General features: G+C 33.6%; 1 protein-coding gene across 1 annotated transcript; it reads right to left on the bottom strand.

The window, feature by feature from the left end:
• Positions 1-5,713: 5,713 nt before the first annotated feature.
• LOC127831531 (cationic amino acid transporter 2-like) lies at positions 5,714-16,009 on the bottom strand. Its single transcript, XM_052356514.1, has 7 exons — positions 15,982-16,009; positions 15,487-15,606; positions 14,732-14,927; positions 12,581-12,704; positions 11,477-11,614; positions 7,041-8,214; positions 5,714-6,529 (listed from the first exon to the last, which is right to left on the bottom strand). Exons 1-7 carry the CDS (start codon positions 16,007-16,009, stop codon positions 6,438-6,440), a joined length of 1,872 nt encoding a protein of 623 aa, XP_052212474.1. The 3' UTR covers positions 5,714-6,437.
• Positions 16,010-22,963: the final 6,954 nt, after the last annotated feature.

The raw sequence follows: 22,963 nt of genomic DNA, 5'->3' as shown, positions 1-22,963 counted from the left end.
CGTCAATTGCTGATTTTGTCGGTTGAGCAATGCCCTCTGATTCGTAGGTACCTAACAAATTGCTAAATTTTGGTGTTGATTTTACAGATGATACTGCTCAAATTTTATTATTGGAAGCATTGTTTTTGTAACCAGAACTAACACTCGAAGTTCAAAATAGGTAATTCACTTATAGCTCTGATAAAGGAGTGAGCTTTATTTCTTTTGCTGGCATACACGGGGAATTAATAGTGTTGTTTTTAGTGTATGGTCGGGAACCGGTAAATATGGGCCTTTCATTTATAATGATTATCTATTAAAGGACCTTTTCCACCAACCTTTAATTCGATAATGATCATGCATATATGCACATGCAGCAAAATTACATCGGCTCATAACTCAAGTATATTAAAACAAAAACGTACCGCCATAGTGACGATTGATGATTTGAAATGTTTAGTACAATCGCCATTGACACTCTGTATGTTCCGTCGTAAAATCATTAAGTGTGATGATGATGCGTTTCAATATTAATTCTGTAATTTATATTGTGCAGTATTTGACCATTGTGTCGTTTTGTAGATAACTATTTGCCTACACATGAAAGTATCCAAAAGTATCAACATTAACTACCCCAGATAGATTATAATTGAGTAAAATACTGTAATATGTGTTTATAAGTATAGCAAACAGACCAGCAAAGCATCATGATAAAAACATTCAGAATAAGCATTAAATACGCAAATAGGGAAAAAAAAACATTAAACCCCTTTGGTGTTTTATATGTAAAAAGGATACTTAAATGGACCCTTTTCACATATGTTGGCATGTATTAAAGTTTGTCAATAAATGTTTAAACGCTTTAAATATAAACAGTATTTCGCACTGCACCTTTGAAATAAATATGTTCTGCCATAATGACTTGTTCGGGAAGGAAAGTATTAGTTTACATTCATTGGATTGTTGCGTTAAGCACGAATGTATTAATCCACTAAATTCCATGAAGTACTTCTTAATTAAATGTTCATTAACATTAATCAATTATCAGCTAGTGTGTATCAAATAACTAGTTGTACATAGGTGCATTTTAATTGTGCATACGCTACAACGAAATGTTCTATATTTAAACAAAATTTAAATAACATTCAATTGTTTGCACTCGATTATCGATATATCGCCTTCATGTTTGAATTCTACAGAAGCGAGCGTCGGAAACAGTTTAGTTTTAAACCTATTGTGCACCGTCAGAACGTGTTCCTCGCGCTCAGGTGTGAAAGACTCTTGAACATTGAATGCGTTTACAAGGGACTGAAAGTTAGTTCTGATAGGAGAAAGATAATGGTTTTTTTAAAGAGGCTGAGTGTTACCAAATGAAAAGCGGACATACAAGGGCTATGCTATAGAAACGGAAAATTATGTCAATTATTTAATAAATGTATGTAATTACACAGGTAGTTTTAATATAAATCAAGAATATTAAATAAGCAAAGCTCTTTGAATACTTGGTTTTGATGATGACAAGATTTAAAACCTAAAATTCTGTATCAATATATGATGGTATGTATGGTCTATTTAAGGTGATTCAGCAGAAGATTGGGATTTTACGAAATCTAAGGAATAGCATGGGATACATTAGTTAAAACTAATACTTGTAATACATGTGTTTATGGTGAGTTAGGAAGATATACTATCTTTAAACAGAGATGCATACGATATTGGTTTAAAATAGCAGCCTGTGATAACATAATTCCCATAATTGTATGCAGAATTGTAGTTTCAGATTACGCCAGAGACTGTTAAAATTGGATTTATAACATCAAGGAAATAGTCGATGATTACGGGTTCAGTTATGTCGTTAAATCTATCATGATAATTAAATAAAAAATTGTAAACCCATGCTTAAATCCAAAATTATAGATTCATATAAACAAAATTGGTACCGTCCACTAGAAGATAGTTCAATGTTAGACATGTATAGAACATTTAAGTCAAATCTTGAATACGATATTAACCTTTACTTAGGTCCGAAAAATTACTGATTTTATTAATGCCGATTAAGATTATTGATTCACCCCTTTTATATCCAGACTGGTAGATACTGAACACAATATTGCTAGACAAATAAAATATTTTCTTTGTTGTAATGCCACGGTTATTAAGGTCGAATTTCATTTTGTATGTATTTGTTCAACATTTGTTGATATAAGAAAGAAATACAGAAAATGTAGTACTAAAATAATCCATCTGTTATTAAGTATATACAATTGCTACACTCAAGCAATAGGTCTGAACTAATAAAACTTGTATATAGTATATCATATTTATTATGGGATCGTTGAGTATCAGATCGAATTTGTAAAATCTTATAACATGATTCACCAACTTTTCAACCTCTGTACTTCAATATACAGTTATTATGTATATATTCATGTTTGTTGACACTTACTTTCTGCACGTATACATGTTGTCTGTCTGTCTGTCTGTCTGTCTGTTTGTCTGTCTGTCTGTCTGTCTGTCTGTCTGTCTGTCTGTCTGTCGGTCGGTCTGTCGGTCGGTCGATCTGTCGGTCTGTCGGACTGTCGATCTGTCGATCTGTCGATCTGTCTGTCTGTCTGTCTGTCTGTCTGTCTGTCTGTCTGTCTGCCTGCCTGCCTGCCTGCCTGTCTGTCTGTCTGTCTGTCTGTCTGTCTGTCTGTCTGTCTGTCTGTCTGTCTGTCTGTCTGTCTGTCTGTCTGTCTGTCTGTCTGTCTGTCTGTCTGTCTGTCTGTCTGTCTGTCTGTCTGTCTGTCTGTCTGTCTGTCTGTCTGTCTGTCTGTCTGTCTGTCTGTCTGTCTGTCTGTCTGTCTGTCTGTCTGTCTGTCTGTCTGTCTGTCTGTCTGTCTGTCTGTCTGTCTGTCTGTCTGTCTGTCTGTCTGTCTGTCTGTCTGTCTGTCTGTCTGTCTGTCTGTCTGTCTGTCTGTCTGTCTGTCTGTCTGTCTGTCTGTCTGTCTGTCTGTCTCTATGTATGCATGTATGTCTGTATGTAATGTATGTATGTATGTATGTATGTACGTTATTTGCTTATTTTAAGAAAACATTTGACAAGCAATTCAAATGACAACATCGGTATTTCTTGTCAGCATTCCCAATGGTATTATTTCGAAACATCGTTCCAAGCCACTGTTACGCACACAAAGTATTTAGTATACAATACACCATTAGGTTCAGGATTATCAAGGGCATCGTTCAATACGTATTGCTTAAGTATTGAACTAAAAGATAACTAAAAACTACACTCGCTCCAAACAGTTATGAATATGTGAATTACATTATGTATTGTATAGTCTTTAAAGATTGTATAGCGACTTCAACCACTCTAATTCTTGTATAGTCTTTAAAGATTGTATAGCGACTTCGACCACTCTAATTCCATGTTAATTGCACAACGCTCAGCTGTCTATTGACGTCGTCTATTCTTCAATGAGCTCTTATGTGAATACTTTCCACTTAGTCGATGCATTAAAAAGCTTAGTTTATTGTTTAGAAAATGCTAGGGATATGTGTCGTTTTCCAAACATCGAGTCATATGTGCAGCTCTAGGAAGCAGTATTTGATACACATTGGCCATGTATTGATCACACTGAACTTAGTTTGCACCATACGACTACAACATGGAACGTATATACATACATGTTATGCTTCTGTTGTTAAATTATGTACAGAAGACAAATTATATTATTATATTCGCATGTATACGACCAATCTATATACATCACATTTACAACAATTTTGAGACATTTTAAATCAAATAATTCCGACTCCTTGTTTTTTATTAGCAAGTCTTCGAACTAATGTTTTGATTGGATGAACAGCTATACGCATAATATAAGATGTTCTGCATTTATGAATTTACGAATTTATTTGACATAAATCGTCTTGCACAATTTGTGCTTATATAGTTTAAATATGAGCAGAAATGTGTTCATTTTCAGATTAATGTTTCGCGTGCTCTGTTTTGATGCAGGCCTTCGTATCCCCTTTAATATCTTTAATATGTCATATTCCCAGTCCTTATGTCGCGGTATAATTGCATCACATTTTTAACAATCCAAGCTGGTTTTCACATGAATGATGATAGTAATTTTGACACATTGCACCATGCGAATTTTTTACACCATTTTTGAACGGAGGACAGTAGTGATAAGTTGTTTTAAAATGCGAGTTTAGTGATGATATAAGAGCCCATATACGATCGGACGGAGAGACGAACGCACGCGCACACACATACAGGAACAGTGGGGAAGCCTATCGAGCTAGAAAAAACAACTGATATTGCATGTAGTTTGATATGTATTTAGGCTGAGGCTTAAGCAATCAACTATGTTTTTAGCAAAAGTCGACTAATCGAATTAGTATTTTTAAATAAGCCGTTGGTGCAGCATTGGTGTTCCAAAGTTAATGAAATGGATGAGACTTTCCACGCGGTGACGATGTATGCGAATTCTTGTCTGATGCACAATCGCAGAGAAATAAAAGTTTAAAGGTGCGGTTAATAGTCTGCTTCGATAACGTATGCATCTTTAGCCGACTTCGACATTAACCCCCCGATCACTGGGATTTAAGTCGTCCGTATACATATTGCGCCGGAGGCAGCCACGGCACATTGACTTATTTCCCTCACATGTACCCATTTATACACCTGGCGTTATATTCCGTTTCACTTTGTAAAATTTTCATGGTAGAGAACAATATGCATTATACGTATTTCCAATTTCGCTTCAATCTTTTCAATAATAGTTAACTGTTATTAATGTCGTTGAAAAATACCTTTAAATTCAACAAATAACGTACGTTGTACACGACTACTGCAGACTGTAGTTTTAAATACAAACCATTGATACAGAATTGGTGTATTATATTCCAGTCAATGTATGTGCAAATATGTTTTTAAGTAACGGATATATATATATATATATTTTACACCATTTCCGAATGGAGAACAGTAGTGATAAGTTGTTTAAAAATGCGAGTTTAGTGATGAAGTAAGAGCCCACATACGTTCGGACGGAGGAACGAACGCACGCACACACAAACACACACACACACACACACACACACACACACACACACACACACACACACAAACACACACACAAACAGTGGGGAAGCCTATCGAGCTAGAAAAAACAACTGATATTGCATGTATTTTGATATGTATTTAGGCTGAGGCTTAAGCAATCAACTATGTTTTTAGCAAAAGTCGACTAATCGAATTAGTATTGTTAAATAAGCCGTTGGTGCAGCATTGGTGTTCCAAAGTTAATGAAATGGATGAGACTTTCCACGCGGTGACGATGTATACACATTCTTGTCTGATACACTATCGCATAAAAAATGTTGTTGTATTCCGTTTCATTTCGTAACATTTTCATCGTAGAGAACAACATGTATTATACGTACTTCTAATTCGCTGCAATCTTTTCGATAATAGTTAACTGTTGTTAATGTCGTTGAAAAATACCTTTAGATTCAACAAATTACGTACGTTGTACACACCTTCTTCCTTCAGACTGTAGTTTTAAATACCAAACATTGATATAGAATTCTTTTATTATATTCCAGTCAATATACGTGCAAATATGTTCAAATATGTTACATGTTACGATGTGTTATAAATTGTTTCTTAAAATATCTCTGGCGAACACTTTTAGTATTGTGATGAATAAATTTATAAATTGTATTACAAGTGGTGAATTTTTAAGCAAATCTTCATGTTCGTAACATATGTCAGAATGCAATATCAATTATATCAAATTGGCCCCAACTTATTGAAACGATGACGGATTATATATAATAATAATCAATAAGGTTATGCTTATTGGTTATTTTGTAAGGTTCCTATATTGAAATCAATTCATATTTAATCCCTCCCCTCTTATAATCTTCAGAATCACACAATGTTGTGTTTGTGTCCAATGTGAGGTACTGTTAGTTGTTTTACAGGCTGGTAGGAAAGTGACAGCGAAGACGAGTAAAGACTTTCTGGTAGACCAGTACACGGGAATACCAAATGTTGCTGCAATGGTGTTTCTCAAACTATACCTTTGTAATTAAAATTACTTTATATATTTGTTTACAAACTATTGTGAACTTATAGGGTAGTCATGGTTAAAGATACTTTTCCAAGATGATTCAATGTCTGTAAGATGTATTATAGTGACATTGAACAAATTTCAACCACTAAATAGTGTGCACGGATATCGACAACATAATAAAACATTATTAGCATTATAAACATAGTTAACAGATTTATAATAGTGAACATCTGTATCAGCAGTAAAATATGGACTTGAAGTTTGCTTTGTTGCAGTGTAATACATGTAACAATTGATATCGGTTGAAGGTGATAAAAGTATCTGCATATCAATGAAATCGCCGTCACTGCTCTGGCATCTTGACGCCTGATGATTGTGATTGCCTCAGTTTGCCATCTCAGAAAGTATCACGACGTTGTCAGTGCATCTGCTCATCTGGGAACTGCGATATCCATAGGCGCAATACATCAAAAGCCCTGTCAATGTAGTCGAAAAAGTTTGATTATATTTGCAGCGCTTTTTCTATGCGTTTTTATTATTTAATTTGTATGCCTGATGGACCTCCATGGAATATGCCACGCAGTGTATTAGTCCACCATACAATATTTCATCTTAATAATATTTAATCATATCTGGTAGCCAGCACTTTTACCACAGCATTCTTCCTATACGCATGGATATAATACACGGGATATTTTGTTACTGGTTGAGTCCAGTACAACAAAGATAACAGTAAGACAACAATGTCAAACTCTAGTTGAGGTCAAGCACGTGATTAATTTGTACATTTTGCAATAATAAACAATTATAATGTTAATAAAAAAATCCGTTTTGAAAAAACGGCCAATTTAAATTTAGTACCCATAGCATAAATATGATATATACGTCCATATGTGTGTATCGTGGATTTGTCGTAAAAAAGGTTAATGCTATAAAATTAACACAATTAAAAACAAGAAGCTTATCGTTAAAGAACTTGTGACTTACCTAGAACAGTCCAAACAGCAAACCGAATCCAGGCTTCACTCGGAAGTGTCGCAATCAGAAAGATATTGATGAAAATCGACATCATTGGAATGCATGGGACGTATGGAAGGCGAAAATGCAATTTAGTTCTATGCTGCGCTTGGCTAGCAACGACAGCGATGGAGACGACAAGAGCGACTAAAACAATGAATATGATTAGCAGTATCAACCAGCTGTTAACGGACTTGAAGAGCTCACTAATCTTCAGTAATGTACAAAGCAATATTGATACTAGTATGAACACTATTAGGCCAATCGCTGTCCTTAACCATGACTTTCTGGAGGGCGTGGATAGGTCTGATAAAGGTGTTGTCAAAAGCGAGGTGACGCTTCCATTTGCAGTGTTGCTGATTTTACTTGGAAGACAATTAATACTCTGTAATCCTTGACGTGAATTTGTGTGCTCGCAATCTTGTGAATCGCGACAGTTTTCTCTTTGGTTCTGAAATTCATAGTAGAAATCTCGTGCGCTGGAATTTGTCGATGATTGGCTAGACCCATTAAGCTGACTAGTGTGGAACAAATTAATGTGATTTAACACTGAATCTTCATCAATGTCACGATACTCAATGTACAGACCCAAGCAATCAGTGTCGGGCTGGTAACGAAAACATATGACACTTATAGATACCATAGTGTAGGCAATTAGCGTACCTATGGAAACAATTTGTAACAGTGCCTCTAATTTGACAAACACCGATATAACTGAAACGAACATCCCAGCAATTATCGCCCCATATGGTGTTAAACCTCCTTTGGGTGTGATATGCGAAAAACGATCAAACATTAATTTATCCACCGACATGGCATATAAAAGTCGAGGTATGCCGCATATCTGTCCTAACAAAGAAGCCATGAGGCCTATTAAACCCCCCACTGCAATGAAACTACTAGCGCCGTATATATGTAGCGCATCTAGCATGTGTGGTAAGTCAGTGAGGTGCATGCTGGGAGACATAGGCAGCGCTAGAGTTGCCGCTGTGGCGATACAGAAGTACACTATTGAGCACACACAAATAGAGTACATAATGGTCGTCGGAGTGGTTTTACTCGGCTCTCGCGTCTCTTCGACGGCTACGGTGATAGTTTCAGTTCCGCTGAACACTGGCATAAGTAATGCAGCCCCATAAAGAACCTGAAAAGAAGAACTATTTCAATGAAACATAGAAATATGTGTAAATGAAGTGTTTTTGTTCAAAGATATCTACGCAATTTAAAACTTTTGAATGTTACGCCTAATGCAATTACACCAATAGTTATTAGTTTCTCGATTCTCTGGTTCGGGGAACATTCATCTTACATATATAAGGTCAACCAGGTTAAGAACATATTTTAATTAATTTCTTAAACGCAACAAATCGCTGATGGATCAGCCTTCTTAATTAACAGTCGTATTACATGACACGTTCTGCGTCTTAATTTGGTTCATTTTAAGCAACTGTCGTTCTTCCTGGGGATGCACAAAAGATGGATCAGTTAATCAAAGTCGGTTTTTGAGCGTGTCTGCACAATCAATCTCAATATTATGTATTGATTCAAAACGGAAAATAAATATCAATCTTGAACATGTATCTATCAAGCATGTTGCAAACCTCACAGATTCAAAACAATGCAGCATATATCCAATCATTTATTAATGAGATGTTTAAATATATTTGTATCATTTATTAGGCTTTCAGATCCACATTACGATTAGAAAAGCTTGGCATGTTTAATACAATATACATTTTAATACACAGAAATGCTTAAAGTTCAATCCCTATTTATCGATTGTTTTTGTTAATAGATTTTGTAATAAAACGAAATGTTACAGGACATTTATCAGACAGCATTTCTTTTTTTTAACAGTTACCATCATTAAATCAATTGATTAAACAAAAGATATAATGTATGACACGTAGTGCAATATTTGTTACACTGGATAATGACGAATCCAATATGGAGTATTACAGGAAATACTGTGTGGCTTGTGTAAAAACGCATGTGGTTCAATTTCCTGAATTTATCTGTTGATTTTAATCAAAACGTGGAAACAATAACAGATTCAACATCAGATAAACATCCATTTATAAATAGTAAATCAGCAGTCGGCTTTTTTAAACCAAGTTGTTTGTGAAAATAAAAATAAATATATTGTACTTCAAAATCTCAAAACGATTAATTAATAATGATGGGGACAAACGTCTCTTCAATAACTACAGTGCATGTGTGAAAGTTACAGGAATCTATTTCTCGTTTAAAGCAGGTCATTCCTGGCTGCCGACGTTCTACATTTATTATTATTATACAATCGTTTATGATTCACGTGACGTGTTTCTTGACTCATTTGCACATGCTATTCTTATATGTTATAAAGAACTTTTTATATTTAAGTTTTATATGTATCGTTTAAAATCACAACAATTTGCACTAATTCACGCTAATCATTCTACCTTATCAACAGCAGTGTTCTTCTGGGACATGTTAAACACATCATTTTATGATGAAAGAGAATAACGTTACTTGAAATAACAGTTTTGAAAACTTTCAACAATTTAAATGCATATAAAAACAATAAACTGTCCCCACAAAATTGCCATTATACGGATATGAAATTAACTAGCGATTAACTTCGAGAAGCTTGACAAAAAGTAAATGAAATCATAAGTTGTATTTAAGACGATTAAGAAGTCTTAAAAAGTTAGCTCAATTATTGTGAAGCTTGTAATTCCTACGCCTACAGCGAAGTTTAAAAAAAAAACATAGGAATTATCAAACTGAAATTCGTAAATTTTTATTCCATCAATATATATTCCTGTGTTTTGTGAATACTTCTGACCAAAGTGCCAGAATCCGTTTTAGTCCCAAATGCGGTAACCACTACAAGGCGATGGTAGCTTAAGGTATGGCTGTTACAAGGCGATAGTCCCCAATGCAGTGGCCGTTATAAGGCAATAGTCTCCAATGCAGTGGACAAAACAATGCGATAGAACCCAATGAAGTGGCCGTTATAAGGCGATAGTTCCCGATGCAATGGCCGTTACAAGCCCGTGTTAGTCCCCAATGCAGGGGCCGTTACAAGCCCGTGTTAGTCCCCAATGCGATGGCCGTTACAAGGCGATAGTCCCAAATGCAGCGGCCGTTATAAGCCCGAGTTAGTCCCCAATGCTGTGGCCGTTACAAGGCGAAAGTCCCTAAAGCAGTGGCCGTTACAAGGCGATGACCCCAACTTTAATTAGTGCTTTGTTCGACTATAAATGACTGTAAGACACAAATGAATGACACTTGACATTTTTAAATCACTAAACATCCTCCAGTTATTTACCAATGGCCTTTTTATCAGCACTGATCAGTTTTTATTAGACATCTGTCCCTACCATACGACGCCGTATCTCAGACAAATTTTGTTTTCCGCTGATTGCATGTGTTATTACGATAGGCAAGTGTATGTATTATGTTTTGTTAAACAAATCTGCAAGCTGAAATGTATCCTCAAATGCACAAGAGTGTTCTTGTCTATTTAAAAGAGACAATATGGGTCACTGACTATGGAAAAATAAAACATTGCGTGTGCTGACCTGCAAATCAAGGGTATAACGTAGTAATGAAGTAAACGCAATAACTTTCAACGCAGAAGTAAAATAAAAGAGAAAAACAATTTCAGAAACCAATTTAAATGTACATAGAACAAATGAAAATCATAACCACCGCACTGGAAATTAATAAAGTATTGTGAAACAATACTTTTTTCATTTTGGTTGGAACATTTTTAGCATATCGTTTTCGTTCCTGCGATAAATGGTTGTGTTTCGGCGTGAAAATGTGAGTATATTCCGTTCAGTCAAGGCATGTTAAAACATACGCTTAATACAATTCATTCTTAAATAATATATTATATTCAGAGAAAGAAAGAACCTTAGTCACTGATAAATCCTTAGAATATTAGTGTATGGCTGCTTTATAAGAAATGCTCTACAACTGTACTCGACCAATTTATACTAGAATGACGTCTTAGTTTGAATATATCCAGCGAAGTCATTCAAAACAAATAGTCTTTGTTTAGATACCCACCGCCTAAATTGAAATTACAACAAAATAGTTTGCATGATTACAGTTGTATTTATTTAAATGAAAATATATATTGAAACTATCAACTAAAGGGTCTAGACACAATTTTCAAATCCAAAAACTTCCAAATGTTCATAAGGTTACGACACCAGAATGCAATTATGCAATTAATGATGTTTGAAATACTTGTGTATGATAAGGTAATAATGATGACAATTTAAACTAATCACATAGATAAATTGTGTATATTGTTAAGAAACACCACTTTCAACCGTAATGAAATTCAAAAATTCGAATTTTCTGGAATGGCTCCAACTCCGCATGAAGGGCATATTTACATCAATACATACCCCAGAAAATCCATGGGCAAAGAAGCCCAGTCCACCGGTCCAGTTATTGTGGTCAACGTGTAGGTATCCAATACACACAAAGCACACGATGATCAAGCCATTCAGCATCACTAATACCATCGATGCCATAACAGTGTACTGGAAACGAAGAGGATAATTCAGTATAAACAACAACAATGAACACCCAAGTAAAAATCCCTTCCATCAAATATACATTCGTTTTATTATCTGCACAAATCTACATGATATTGTTGCATAAACCTCACATATTAAGATATAGGAAAAACCACCATTCGCAAAAACGTTGACATACACATGTGTCTTCAAACAAATTTACATGTAAAAAGTCGGTTTAATAATTATTGATTCGGATAGTTTTTAAAGATAAAAGTGTTAAGATGTTTTTGTTTACATAAAGACTTAAAGTACCACGGTATTTAAAAAGTCGTGCTCGGAATGCGGTCAAAAGAAGCTATTATTCGAGCAAATCCAAATAAATAAAGAAGATGAAAATGTTCTCATTAACTGTCATCAAAGTTGTTCTTCAAAAGTGTATTCATCCAATACATAAACACGTGTAACTTTCATTAATTATGAACATGCATAAGGAAATTAATTTTGATGATTTCCGATTATTTTTTGCATGAAGTTTATATTAGATTGATGCCCTATGCGTGTGTATGTTCTCTTTATGTTCAATAGACAACTCTATTCGAGATATAGTAATGACATATGACCTGGTGTCAGAGAAAGTAATACAAGCCAATATATTTGTAATGGCTAGAAAAAGAATCCAGTACCTTTTAGTATATGCATTCTATGACATTATTCTTCTAAAAATATTCGAAAGACTATTCCTGGAAAATAATTTGTAAAATAATTTTTACTATGAAATGTATACAGGTGATTTAATGTTATTTTTAGTTTATATACAGTAATTGATCCCAGGCATCATTTCCATGTGTATTATATAATTCATATAACCGATATCACGTTTCAGCGAAACGATATACCCATGAGATTAAATTTATTATAGCGTTTTGAAATATAGCTCGCAATTGTTTGCTTGTTATCAGATAGGCTAAACCAATTAACCAGGAATACCTTTGCTCGAGCGAAGGATAAACAACTGACAACCAGTGCAATCAGTAAAGCCATAATATCTGGTGTCTCAACAAATATGCTGTTCTCCCTCGACGCAATGTTCATCTGATGTAATTGGAAAGCACTGAAAGTAAACAAGCAAACATTAAAATTGGACCAGATAATTGCAATTAAAATGTATATACTAAAGGTTGTTCATAGACGTTATTTGTCTGAGTTAAACATTGCGTTATATCATGTGCAGTTAAGCTCTGCGTACTATCATATGCAATTAAGCTAATTTATAACATACATTGCTTCCCTTTACAAACGTGTAAGAAGTTCAGAATTACCTATATAATATTTATAACCGGAAGAGCGTTGTTTCACTTCACATTTGAAATTCATTCGTAGAAATGTCATTAAGCCTACTTTTATTTAACACTCGCATTTGTTCGTAGTTTTTACCAAATCCCGAGATTGAATATTTGGCACACATTTGGAAATACTGCCGATGTGTTCAGCGGGTGTTGTTTTGATTGATTGAATTTTCTATATCGTTAATCATAACTGCAGTAAAATGGTACATCTCATAGACTTTGCTTAGTTATTACACGCATCACTATTGATATATTACGTTTAGGTCATAAACAAATGATTTCGCAGACGTCATACAAAATTAATGTCTCTATTCACAACAAAAGTACTTTGCTTCAGGCATTTCTTTAGAAAGCTGAGCAATGTTTGGTAGACCGAACATTTTTGTGAAATCTGACTAATTGATGCGGCACAGACACGAATCTTCGAGTCTATTGTCGTATTGTAGGTATAGCTGGATGATCGATTGTTTGTTATTGAGATGTCTTATTGAAACGTGCTTTGTATACTGGATGTAATTATCGGATCTGACTTCTGTGCGCTTACGTCAATTAAGTGTTTAATTGCTGAAGCAACCACCGTGGTTTCGTCGGTCTTTAAAACACCATTTTATTCTAAAGAAGTTTTACGTAATACTCTTGTGGTAAATCTTTCAGAAGAAATTGCTCCTAAAATGTGGCATAAGAAAATATTTCCTTTCTAATTATCAAGACGATAATGGAATTATGGAACATTCACATTTTTAATTAATAGTTATCAGATTTTCATATTTATGCTAAAACAATTACTAGCAAATATATTATTTTTGGAAAAGTGTTAACAATTTATAAAAGCAAGACAAGCAGTTAAATAAAAATATCGCCTGTCCGCTGTACAAATCCGAGACATTGAGTAGCAAAATCAAACGCAAATAACGAAAAAACGGCAATGTTTAATATGCCTCACGAATTTCAAACGCTAACTTTCCAATCATATCAGTAAGAGAGTGTTTAGCGTTTATTTCGTTTAAATATTCTCGTTATATCTCGACTTTTCTAGCTACAAATCTTTCTTAGCAGGAGCTAAAATATTCTGATTATTTCCAAATTTCGAATGCAGATTATTGATTTCACTGTTAAATCTCTTTTTCGTTGGATATACATAATTTTTTCTTATTTTTATTGAACTATGTCTTCCTGTTTTCCCCATTTCAATTAAGTGGCTCCTTAAAAGTAATTACGAATACTCACGTTACCATTTTTTCAGTGTTTAATGATCTTAATCAGGCAAATTATATTGAAGTTATTGTAAATATTGTAGACAATTTACGTTCGTTAATGTTCTTGTCATCGTACATAATTAGCACTTTTAAACATAACATTGCGGGCAGAAAATTGTAATACTAATTATATGTTTATAACCAACTTATGTTCTCATAATGATGTTTTTTCCTGAACAATTTAGTGCTGTTAAAATATGTTTATAATAACTATAGCTATGGGGTTTTAATTACTAAATCATTTAATTGAATAATAGAAATAATATGTATTGGTAAATTTCATTTAATATCAAACATCAGTAATTCAACACAGTTAACTGTATGGCATAAATAATCATTATTGGTGTGTATATTTGTAACACAAACGTTAAAACAAAGCAAGCTTATTTGACCTAATTTCGTTTTGCAAGATTGGTCTTTAACAGGCGTCTGTTTATTTCTCTTATGTTTGGAGCCATGCATCATTAAAGACACACGGTATTTGTTAGTTTTTAACGTATTAATCATTGGTATCAGAATATATATTCTAAATATACCTGGAAATCGTCCCATTGGTTATAAAGTTGACGTACTGGCTCCACGCTTTGGCGGCTATTGCTGCTGCAATGACGTTCTCCAGTAGCAGGTGCCAGCCTACTACAAAGCCGCAAAGCTCACCGAGCGCGACATACGTGTAGAAGTAGGCCGATCCAGCACGAGGAAGCCGTGCACTGTTCTCAGCATATGCTAACCCTAGAACAAACAATACATATTTGCTAAAGATGTCCGTTTAACATTGTCTTCACGATATCTGTTTTCAGAAATATCTAAACTTAGAGCTTTGTTATATTAAGCAAAGTTTTAATGTGACTCTCGACTTTGATTTGTTGACCTCATGTCTGATATATATCATCGTTACTTTTCTAGTGATTAGCAAGAATATTGATAATAATTACCGAACTGGTCTAAATATAACATTCTGAAACAAGTGTTTGTAAAAACTCATTGACCTACGACCTTTTTCTTCCCCCCCCCCCTCCAATATAAAGAAATCAGCACACCAAATTAAAGATACAATGTCAAAGTGTTCTCTGCAGATTGTGTGGAAACAAAATGGTTCAATAATAGACTGACCGGCTAACAGATTAGGACAAAGAAGTATATTATCCCCATAACTTCGAAGGGCCGTTATTGCGTTAAATAAAAAATAAAAAAATAAGTTCCAAAAGAAATCATATATTTTAAAATTGCCGTTCGTATCTTTGCATATTTTCAAGAAAACAAACAATTAGTTTCTATAAAATAGTCATACCTGCAAGGAGATTTGCGACACCAGCTATGATAACGGATATCACAAAAGAGGGACCGGCAACGTTTTGAATCGCGTAAGATGTTATAACAAAAGTTCCAATGCCGAGTGAAGAGCCAATCCCTGGAATTGTCAAAAGACCAATTTTCTATGTCATATTTCCACCGTGTAAAGTCTAGTCCCTGTGGGAATTCGTGTAGGTGAGTGCCTGATTTAGTGGTGTTGGTGGACAGTTGGCATACTGCATTTTAACAAGATGGCGTCCAAAAGAGAGGTTGTTTTTAACGTATCACCAGGTTGAATTTGAACTGATATGAGTTGTTTATGCTGAACTGATATGAGTTGTTTATGCGAACAGTTGTATAAATAACTTATTTTTAAATAATCATATCATTTGTGGCGTTGCATCGTTTTTATTATAACGATAAATGTTTACGCATAATGTATGTAAAGAACAGTTGACCACATGTTTTATAATTGTATGCGCTCAAGTGTTACGTTTGTAGCATTGTTTACGCAATGCCATTCTTATGGGACGTATAACACATACAATTAAATATGCATATATTAAGGATATTCGTTAATTTTGTTTTCATGTTCTTAAGTCAACGAATTGGAAAATTTGACACCTAAGTTTTTCACGAAGCCGGGAGATAAGTCCCTGACGGCAACAGGCAGGAGATGTAGACAGTCACAATCATGCACAAATAAGGAGAGAACCTCATCGTCCATTACATTTGGCTTAATATTTTTATAAAATGATGTTGGGGATAAGTAAATCATTGATTTATATAAAAGTAAGTTACCGAAAAGCTTCTTATAGATATACATATTATCAGCCAGCATTGGGGCAATATTTGACTAATAAAGAGATTAAATGAGACGCATATATGACCCATACACTACATGTACAGCACACATTGCTGCCTTATCGTTACGAGTTTCAAAACCCAAGTGGACCCATCATCGTTTGTCATATAGGACCCATATTGGTTTATATGGATGCCATATACATCTTGCTTGCTGGATAGTAACCATTTAATTACTTTAAAAATAGTTCTGTTGCTTCTGTTTCAATATGTTAAATATCGCGATATTCACATATAAGTTATTGTTATTAGGCATTTATATGGACTTAATACATCATAGTTCAACTACAAACATATGCCTTAAAACTATGTTAGTATCTAATAAGACGTCATTCTAGTTATTTTCGTTTTTCGAGAGGCTTTTAGAAGACTTTTATGCCGTTCGCATAAAATAAGTCCGTATTATAATAAAGACTTGATAGTTGTTATCTGTTATTTATTCAATATATTTGTAAAATTATTTCACTTTTTTGGGATATCTATAAACTACATTTAATTCTTCACATTATTTGCGTCATAATTTCAACTTTACAGTCAGTTGACATTTCATATAAAATGTATCAATGTATTTATCTATCAATCAGAAAAATCATATCCGTCTAAATAATGCTTAAGTATTCCTGTGAGTGAAGATACATGTAATAATGTCCATACCGCTTAAGAATAAACTGTATAACAAAAGATTAATATCACGTATGTTGTTAAAGACTGCATGTCTATTTATTTTTAAGTATAAGGTTATGCAATATAACTTTAAAGAGTCAAGCAGCACTGAAAATTTCATTGAAACGAAAGCAGCATTTTGCCGCAAATGAATGCTTTAATTTTATTAATTGTATCAAATGAATTTGTATACAAATATAAATTTATTCTGGACAAATATTAAAACTAAAATTCAGTTGTGTTTGGTGATGCATCTACTAGTATGATCTATAATTAGCTTCACATTTTACGAAATATTAAAAACGCGTTGTTGTGACGAAAATAACATATTTAATTGTGTAAACGTTAATGTGATAGCGCAATAGTCCGGGCAGGTAATTTTAAGGCGCTAAATTGAAAAGTTGTTATGGTTATGTAACCGCGCAGTAACTATCGTACATACAAAGGAAAATATGCTGAAGTTACCTTACCATGTACATAACTGTGGCAATCGTATTGCTACACATTATATTAACCACCGTTTATACAATCGGGCGCAGAATGGTACCTTACGTTTCATTACATTTTTTAAGCACTTTCTCATATTATGGACATAAGATGACCTGTTCATTGATAAGCATTTACATTTCATATTATGTTGTCACTATTTATTAAACAAGTGCCTCTTCTATTAAGATATGTGATTGAAACAGTTGTATCCCTTAGCAACAAGATTCATTGTAAATCACAAGGTCTGGTTATGAAAATAAATTCCATAATTGCTTTCTAAACAATATTTTGGAATATTGTTATCATTTAAAATTTATTCCATGAATCTAAGACAACTTTAATAATATAACTATTCCATACGTGTACATTTGCCAAAATTATCTTTAAATGTCTTCACCTAACACTCTCAAAATATAGGCATTTTATTCATTTTAAATAACATGTTTTATTATTTGAACTTGACACGAATATGACCTTTGAATTCCTAGGCATTAATGATTGTGTGTCTGAATTTAAAACACACAAAAATGGTATGACTTACCAGCTTTGGTATTAAATAGATGTGGTCTTATGTGAATGAGCTAGTTACTAAAACTGCCATACAATGTTTGCAATCAAAGTTACAAGAGCTTAAATAATGGTTGCCTTCGCAAAATAAAATAGATTCGAGGTTATTTATGTACTAAATTTTCCTAATTTGACCCTGATCATGACTTTCAATCATTCTGATTATGAAATAGTTCGAAAGTACTTCAACCGCATATTTATTTATAACCATAATCATATACAACTATTTTCAAAAATATAAATTTGTAACAGTAAAAATGAGAAAAGACGAAATATTTACAAACAAAAAACTTCTTATGAATGCCAAAATAGTTTCCATAGTGAAATCCAGTATGACAACTGTCCACTCTAAGTAAACTTGAACTTCAAGCATCCCTCTACATGACTTTGCAAAGCCTTGTTAAAAATACACATAACGTCCAGAAGGGAATAGACTTAGACTTATGTCTAAACGTATAAAAACGTACATTATTTCGAGACCAAATACTCAGCTAAGACGCATTTCTTTGAAAGGAAGCACAAAAACAAATGCGTGCATCTTAAATATTGCATTTCAACAATTCCTGTAATGCGATTGTACTGGTCAAAATACTTGGATGCAGCTTTAGTGCTTTTAATTTAATTATTAAAATAGTTATCAACATTTCAAGGAATGATCACTTACTGATGCTAAATTTAAATTCATTTGATTACATCGTTGAAATTTTAAGGTCTCAACGAAGACTAATTAAGCCACATTTTAAACGTTTACAGCTTTAGTCGTAAAATTGACAATGAATCGTTGAAAAGATAGTAAAATGATGTTCATGCGAGAAAAACATGCACTTAAAGTAAATTAAAATGCTTCAATGTGTTAACGTCGTATTTATTTTCTTCATTCCACCAAAATGATACAATTTCCTAACACTTAATTGTAATAAACAGTGACAGAATTCATTGTTTGCTTGTTTACCGCGACAACTTTCTCTTTCCCCAAATAATACTCATAGGACTTCAATTTCATTTAAACAGGACATTTGTATCGGTTTTCAGGTCAAAATTAATAATCTCGGTTTATTCTGAATCGCGAATTGCAGAAAAACAAATTCACTTGTTAATCATCATAAATTGTAAACGAAAGTTGCAAATAACATGTAATTTTACTTCATTTATTGAAAAACCATTTAATTTTCACTGTGGTCATGTTTGTGAAATCGTTTCAAGACGGTATAAAAAATATAGCACATCCAAAACAAAGTTAAAATAATATTATACTATAAATAGTTTATTGCAATAACTTACCAAATTATTCATTAGAATTTTAACTCAAGATAAAAGAAACTTGATTTTATTGTTTGTAAAAATGTTTTTTTCTTCTTAAATATTTTGATGTGAAATAAAATACATAAATGTTATATGTTGGTATATTTCTGTGAAAAATGTACGCGTAACTTAATTCACTTTTTTAAACTAGACTGTACGTTTGCGTCATTACAGACATTCGCAAATTAACGTTGTATTGCCATATGGAGTATTTACCGGTTCTTCGTACGAAGACGCCACATTACAAACCTATAATATATCATTTTGCAGACTTTTACATGAATTATTGTTTCAACAGAGATTATCAAACCACAATTTAATACGCCATTACGCACTAATTATTTTGAGTGGAAATAATTATTGGCATACATGTCGTCACGAATATTACAATTCAAAATGCTCATTATTCGCTTGAGACCCCTTGTATAACAATGACATTGACTTGCCCGCAAAGTAGTTCATTCATCTACCCCTAACTCTATCCATCATTATCTGTACAGCGAATTAATCATCCGGCCATTTTTTCTGAGGATGATAATTTCACCCGCCATAGAGAATAGGCTGTGCTCGCTTTGATGTTTTGTCTGTTAGTAAGAAGGTAATTTCAACTAGTTTCAAACGAATTCCCGATTATATTTTTTGCATAGAGTAAACCGTACAAATGGATGCTTTTTTATTTCTTGGATAATATTTTCATGTTGTTCTTGAATTCTACTTTTAGGCTTTAAGCTGAATAACGAAATAGTTGTACAATACGTAGATGCTGCTAAGCCCCGAGACCATGTTAACGTGCTCTTCAAATTGTTTATTCATATGCAATATACACCTAGCACCGTCAGATTCATGCTTTATATATGCCATTTGTTTGCTTACCGATCGCTATAGCCCCGAGCAATCCCAGACTTCGAGTCAGGTTTGTGTGATGGAGCGATGACGTCACGACAGTCTTCCTCCTCAACAAGTTCGAACACACAGAGGACATGCCCATCACCTTCCGTAAAATATAGAGTAAAACATCCGGTTTGAAACACACTTAATTTAATAAGCAATTTTTAATTTCTTACAGTTGTGTGAATTAGATAATTGATCATCGAATAGATCCCATTGGAAGGATTATACAGTTGCAAATAATCAAAAGTATAGGTTATTGCATTAGTCTGTGCATATTCTGCTTCAGAAATGTACTATACACAATGCCTGTCTGACGTAGGGTAAAATGTATGGAGCCAATAATAAGTAGCAACTCTAAACCACGTATCCATTTATTACAGTAGTTTGTATCCAGTTTGTATTAATAAGTTGTTGTTGCTGCATAGACGGTCACACGGCGCAAAATAAACGGTATTTTAGTATTACAAAAACAGCAATGCTAAATTAACAGTTTTTACTTCTTAGAGAGTAGTTTCTATGTAGTGACATTAGATGGACAGTCGTCTTAAGCAAGATAAATTCAGCATGGACAGTAGTATGTAGTAAATGGGTAAATTGGTAGCCACGAAGGCATGACATTAGAGAAAAGTATTTGAAAGGGAGTAATCAATAACATTGTTACAACATGTTAGCATTTTGAACGGCTATTTCTGGCCGCATCTTATTGCTGACACTAAATGTTTCGGTAATGCGTATTCAGTCTATAAAAGTGACGAAACTAAGTAAAATACTTTTCTGAATTGTATGTTCATTCCTTACAGTTATGGTCTTTTCGTACTTATAAGTGACTGTGTTGCAGAATGTAATGAAGGCATCATATTATTGAATAGCCCTTTACAATCGGTAAAATATAGCAACATGAGTATCCAACATAATTATTTTAAGGCCACAACAAATTGATGATATGTTCTACGGATTTTTGCTTCCCAAAAATGGAGCGAGCGAGCGAAATAAAAATAAATTTATTTTTATTCTATTTTTTGTTAAATCACAGGCGAGCGAAAACAGAAAAAATACACACATTGTCTATGTAAATTGATATATTTTGCCAAATAGATGCATGATATCTGCAAAATACCAGTACAAGATCATTTAGAAGTAATAATTGAGTTAAAGCCCTTGTCAAATGTTTGTAAAAATATAGAAAACAAGCAAATTCGTTAAATATCCCCCGCGAATATACTTCTTGACACAAAAGTTTTCTGGGCGAATGGACAACGCCGACGTGCATCATCCTCTTATCCATATATAATCTCCTACCAAGTTTCAATGAAATCCGTCAAAGCAGTTGCAAGATATGGCTCCGGACACACACACAAACGTTTTTCAATATACAAAGGGCCATAACTCCATTATTACCCAATGGTGTACAATGCCATTTGGCATGCATCATCCTATTATCCATATATATACTATACTCATACCAAGTTTCAAAGAAATCCGCCAGAGCACTTCCAAGATAAGGCTCCGGATATTTTTTCAAGATACAAAGGGCCATAACTCCGTTATTAACATATTGTGTACAATGCTATTTAGCGTGCATCATCCTCTTATCCATATATATACGCATACCTATTTCAATGAAATCCGCCAAAGCACTTCCACAAAAGTGCCGGACGGACGGAAGGACGGAAAGACGGTCGAACGTATGGACAACGCCAAAACAATATCCCTCCGCCTATGGCGGGGGATAAAAAGTCTCTGTTCTGCTTTCTCACACCAGGTAGTGATTACTTAAATTTAACACGGTACATGTAGTTTTCATTATCAAAGTTATATAAGAAGCTCAGTTTTCTGTCAATGATGGTTAAATAACATGACACAATAAATAATACAATAAATATCAAGCATAAGCAGTGATTTTTCTTTGCGTCATATTTTACAGCCTGTGCCTTTTTGATTGGGGATAACGTGCAATAACTCATGAAATTGGGAATATTAAATCATTAGTATTATGAGTATAGATAACAGTATACCAATTGTTAATAAGTGCAAGTTTAACTGCTTTCTAAAATATATATTATAAAGTGCTAGGGTATTAAACTGCTGTATGATAAACTCAATAATCCAATTGAGTTTATTTTTTTTTTAAATGACTTATTTTTTGGAAATTTTGGCGAGACTTTTAATAGGAAAAAAGTTACTTTTTGGGAAACAGCTTTTTGTACAATTTTCAATTTGGACACAGCCTATAGGAGTCTGTTATTTTGGGCAAAACACACTGATACAAAATATCTCGAATTTCTATTAGTTCTAAATATCATAGGTTATGGTATTATACAATACTCGATGCATTACTTTTGTTATTTTAGCACTATTAAAATTAGGAATGAGAAGTTTAAGTTTTGTAAAGTAAAAAAAAACATAACTTCCTAATGAAAGAAAAATAAGAAATAGGTAGTTAAAATTGAGTATTTTAAAATATAAAAAGTCAATCAAATGACAGTAAAGTCGTTTAGGTCCAGAAAGTTTCTTCACTTTCTTACTTATGCTAAATTCATGTTTAAGGGGCATAATGTACACCTTACACTTAGCCATTAACAGTTTGAACTAGAAGATAGGTGACTCGTACAATTTATATTATACTCGACATTTTTTGTCCAGTTCAACGGCGACACTCCTTTGCATGTTAATTTTTGATAATTTAACTTAATCAATAC

Source organism: Dreissena polymorpha, chromosome 5 (genome assembly GCF_020536995.1).
Source record: "Dreissena polymorpha isolate Duluth1 chromosome 5, UMN_Dpol_1.0, whole genome shotgun sequence".
Taxonomy (NCBI): Eukaryota; Metazoa; Mollusca; class Bivalvia; order Myida; family Dreissenidae; genus Dreissena; species Dreissena polymorpha.
This window is presented reverse-complemented; position numbering and strand designations above follow the sequence as displayed.

What these genes read in the sequence shown, in the direction of transcription:
- LOC127831531 (XM_052356514.1), bottom strand. Translation starts at nt 16,009, where the DNA reads ATGGCATTGCGTAAACAATGCTACAAAC. An exon ending in TGTCGCAAATCTCCTTGCAG is followed by an intron (nt 14,928 to 15,486) that starts GTATGACTATTT and finishes TGTTTGTTCTAG; the next exon opens with GGTTAGCATATGCTGAGAAC. An exon ending in TTGCCCATGGATTTTCTGGG is followed by an intron (nt 8,215 to 11,476) that starts GTATGTATTGAT and finishes TCTTCTTTTCAG; the next exon opens with GTTCTTTATGGGGCTGCATT.